A 4,081-nucleotide genomic window follows, 5' to 3' on the forward strand; every position below is an offset into this window, starting at 1 on the left:
CCATGGCGCTTCCTCCATCCGCCACGTGTCCGTCAGCCATGATCCAACGGCAAATATTTATCCTTCGATGGGGCTGCTAGATTCGGGGCCTTTTGACGTTCTAGATCCCCTTAAGGCTTAAACAATCAATGAAGCCTGGTTGGGTTCCGGACCAACCTTGGTTTACTCCAACCCAGTCAACTGTCTCTCTCTCTCTACCAAATCTCTTTCTCTTTCTACCCAAACTTTTAATTCAACCAATTCCCACTTGGAGACGAATTGTCAACGCCATCATCCAAGGGGCCAAAACTACCACACCCCGACCACCCACCGGATTCCGGCCATAACACACCGGAAAATCTGTCCCACCACACAATTTCAATTCCCCCCTTCCCCCTCCCCAACGGTCTCATTTATTGCCCCAGTTACCCATTCAGTCCCAGCAGCTGCTCCTTTGAAACCTTGTGAAAGCCTCCAGTTTTCTTCAGATTCCGGCGCCTTGGTTATGTGGGGTTCTTTCTTTCGCCGGATTCCGGCCATGAGTTGCCGAATTTTTTAGTGCTCGAATTGTTGGATTGGGTTCTTTTTTTTCGTTTGGTTCTGTTTCTGTTTGGGAATTTGGTGGTTGTTGGACGATGGGCAATCGGATTGGGAAGATTTGCGGTTGCTGCAGCGCAGCGGGGAGCCGGCCGGGGGACGTCTTAGCGATCGGCGCCGCCGCCGATGAGGGCCTCGGCCACTCCTTCTACTACGTCCGGTCGGAGCTTGCGCGGCTCTCGTCGTCGAAGGTCCACAACTCGGAGGAGACCACCACCTTCCGGTCCATCTCCGGCGCCGCGCTCTGCGCCAACACCTCCACCCCTCTCTCGACGGACCTCTGCTCCTGCACCGCAACGACGGCTGCCTCCGCAGCGGCCGCCTTCGAGAGCTCGGACTCGTTCCAGTCACTCCCACTCCAGCCGGTGCCGCGGTTCGGCGGTGGCGGAGGAGGAGGAGTTTTCTCGGGGCCGCTCAGAGTCTCGACCTTCTCCGACCCAATCGAGCGCGGATTCATGTCGGGGCCGATCGAGCAGGGGTTCCTGTCTGGTCCCCTCGATAAGGGAATGTTCTCCGGCCCGCTGGAGATGTTCCAGCGAAGCTTCTCCCATGGCGGCGTGTTCGCCGGCCGGCACCGGAAGACATCCATGATCAAGGCCCTCCGCCAGGTGATCGCCAGCGCTGTCGCTCGGTCATCAATTGTGGCGCCGATCAAGTCGAGCGTCGCCAGATTCTCAAAGGAGAAGAATTCCTCTTTTGGTGGTAGTGGTGGTGGTGCTAGTGCTGGTGATGGCGGTGGTGGTGAATTGGGTATGGCTGATGAAGATTGCTCTGCTTTTGAGAGTCAGAATCTTCAGTGGGCACAGGGGAAGGCAGGGGAAGACAGAGTACATGTAGTGATCTCAGAGGAACATGGGTGGCTCTTTGTTGGAATCTATGATGGATTCAATGGACCAGACGCTCCTGATTACCTGCTATCCAATCTCTACACTGCTGTTCAAATTGAGCTCAAGGGTCTCCTATGGGACCAACTGGCCGCTGCCACTGATGCACAACAGAATGGTTGTTCTAGCCATGCAGATGAATCGGATACGGATGGTGGTGACCAGAATTGTGCCATGGGAGGCGATGGGGAATCAGAGAATTCTGAGAGGAGGAAGAACAGGGTGAAGAGGAAGAGGAGGAGGAATGGCATGAGCAAGTTCAAGGGGGTGACCAAGAAGTCGGAGGAGAGCCAGAAGAGATTCAAGGAGCAGTTTGGATGTGGCACCACGGCAGAGGATGCGGTCGATCATGAGAGGGTGCTGAAGGCTCTCGCCCGTGCACTGAGAAAGACAGAGGAGGACTACTTGGAGATCGCAGACAAGATGCTCATGGAGAATCCTGAATTGGCTCTCATGGGGTCCTGTGTTCTGGTGATGCTGATGAAAGGGGAGGATGTTTATTTGATGAATGTTGGGGACAGCAGAGGGGTTTTAGCTCAAAGAGTAGAGGCAGATGTATGGGATTTGGAACAGATCAACGAGGAAACACCTAACGATCTTCAGTTCCGGGTAGGCGTCGCTGTCCCGGGTAGTGATCAGCCAGAAAGATCACCGTCTTTGTCTGCACTTCAGCTCACCTTGGATCACAGTACCAGTGTGGAAGAGGTAATGCACAAAGTGATTTCCTTTGCTTTCTTTCTTTAGGAATTTGTATTATTTGTATCTTATATTAATCATGGGATTAATGGTATGATTTGAATCTGTAGTGCATGCAGTTTCTGTGATGTGTGCCCCATGTTAAGGGGGCAAAAGGCATGCGTTCTAGAGAATCGATTTCTTATAGTTGCCCCTTTTCTACACAGGAAGTTGCAAGAATCAGAAATGAGCATCCAGATGATGCGTGTGCCATCATGAATGACAGAGTGAAAGGCTCCCTCAAGGTTACAAGAGCATTTGGAGCTGGCTTTCTTAAGCAGGTCAGTCACGCCATTTGATGTCTGTGTATGTTCACATAATGTGCCTGCAATCTTCATTTCCTGATGGCCTTGTGTTTTCACATACGTTTACATGAATATATTCTGTAAGACAGTATGTTACTTGCACAATATGTATGTTTCCTCTGCATATCAGTAAGACATTTTTATCTACCCGCATTTGTACATAGTTTGACTATATCCATGCATATAGAAAAAGAATGCATCTAACACACATTCTAATGCATCTGAATTTGTATGGAGTTTTAGTGGAACTATACATTGAGAGAACTGAAACCATCTTTCTGTCCATTGATTAATTAGATGAATGCATACATGACTGACTGGCCTTGTTATTGCGATAAAGATGTGAATCCAAAGAAAGTGTACAAATGAATGAAAGAAGCTCTTTATTATTTTGCAGCCGAAGTGGAACAACGCTCTTCTAGAGATGTTCAGAATAGATTACATTGGAACCGCACCATATCTCTCATGCGCTCCATCTCTATATCACCATCGACTTGGCCCAAGAGATCGATTCTTGATACTCTCATCAGATGGGATTTACCAATACTTCACTAATGAAGAGGCAGTGGCTGAGGTTGAGTTGTTCATTCAATCATCTCCGGAAGGAGACCCAGCACAACACCTTGTTGAGGAAGTTCTCTTCCGTGCAGCAAAGAAAGCAGGTAGTGAAGCAATTCATAATGCATCACAGTGATGAAGAGTTCTTTTTTTTTTCGAGTAAAATAGAACTTTAAACATTGTTTCTTTACATTCCTTTGAGGAGGCTTAGTGTGGATAGCCCCCTTAGCAACTCTAACTTGAACAACATTGCAGGTATGGATTTTCATGAATTGCTGGAAATACCACAAGGGGATCGCCGCAAATATCACGATGATGTCTCCATAATTGTGGTCTCGTTGGAAGGAAGAATATGGAGATCTTGTGTGTAAATACATTAGACAGAAACCATTCAGTACCTCACAGAAAAGTTGGGGATATTTTCTGTGGTTTTTTTTTGCAATCACCATTGTATCATATAAGAAAATGGGGGAGCATCACCGATCTTGCTTGCAGCCATCTGTCATTGGGGTTGAAACAGAGGTAACAGACCCCACAACTTCATCTGAAACTGCATGGCGCAGAGGCACAAAACCTCACTGCTTAATTTTGTAATGTCACCACAATGTAATTTTCCAATAAATGGTTCTTGTGCAGACTTCCATAATGTTATTCAACAACTAAAGGGATTGACACTGTTCATTCATCTTTCTCTTACACATTATGGTCCTCTCTAGTCTCGTTTCTCACCTTCACATGTTACAGTGGCCTGTTCTGGGGTTTTAAACAGAAAACATTAATTTCCTTCACCAGGGTTCAACCTTTTTTTTTTACTGGGTTTAGTCTGACCCCTACCAGTAATACAACCATATACCATTGAGATTCTAACTTGCAACGTCCCACCACAAGGTGACGTGCACTAACTGCGCCTACCAGACAAGCAGAGCCCCTGTTGGTCAACAAGGTTCAACCTTTGCCCCATAAAAAACTGCACTTTCAAGCTTATTTCACAGGGTTACTGCAACTTGCACTTGTATCGTGTCC

The 4,081-nt window shown here is 47.8% G+C and overlaps 1 protein-coding gene across 2 annotated transcripts; it reads left to right on the forward strand.

Annotated features, from left to right (window-relative positions):
• The first annotated feature begins 258 nt into the window (after positions 1-258).
• Positions 259-3,705, forward strand: LOC149839792 (putative protein phosphatase 2C 4). 2 transcript variants are annotated; one of them, XM_090002825.1, is made up of 4 exons: positions 259-2,165; positions 2,363-2,476; positions 2,898-3,162; positions 3,314-3,705. In XM_090002825.1, the coding sequence occupies exons 1-4, from the start codon at positions 615-617 to the stop codon at positions 3,427-3,429; spliced, it is 2,046 nt and encodes a 681-aa protein (XP_089858951.1). In that variant the 5' UTR covers positions 259-614; the 3' UTR covers positions 3,430-3,705. The 2 variants fall into 2 exon arrangements, with proteins under 2 accessions (XP_089858951.1, XP_089858952.1); XM_090002826.1 differs by lacking the exon at positions 3,314-3,705 and having other exon boundaries at positions 2,798-2,899.
• The last annotated feature ends 376 nt before the right edge of the window (positions 3,706-4,081 follow it).

Source organism: Nuphar pumila, chromosome 4 (genome assembly GCF_984573655.1).
Source record: "Nuphar pumila chromosome 4, dmNupPumi1.hap1.1, whole genome shotgun sequence".
Lineage (NCBI taxonomy): Eukaryota > Viridiplantae > Streptophyta > Magnoliopsida > Nymphaeales > Nymphaeaceae > Nuphar > Nuphar pumila.

Excerpts from the sequence above, each read along its gene's own strand:
- LOC149839792 (XM_090002825.1), top strand. The coding sequence starts at position 615 with ATGGGCAATCGGATTGGGAAGATTTGCGGTTGCTGCAGCGCAGCGGGG. Across the intron at positions 2,166-2,362 it reads ACAGTACCAGTGTGGAAGAG|GAAGTTGCAAGAATCAGAAA; the intron begins GTAATGCACAAA and ends TTTTCTACACAG. Across the intron at positions 3,163-3,313 it reads CCGTGCAGCAAAGAAAGCAG|GTATGGATTTTCATGAATTG; the intron begins GTAGTGAAGCAA and ends ACAACATTGCAG.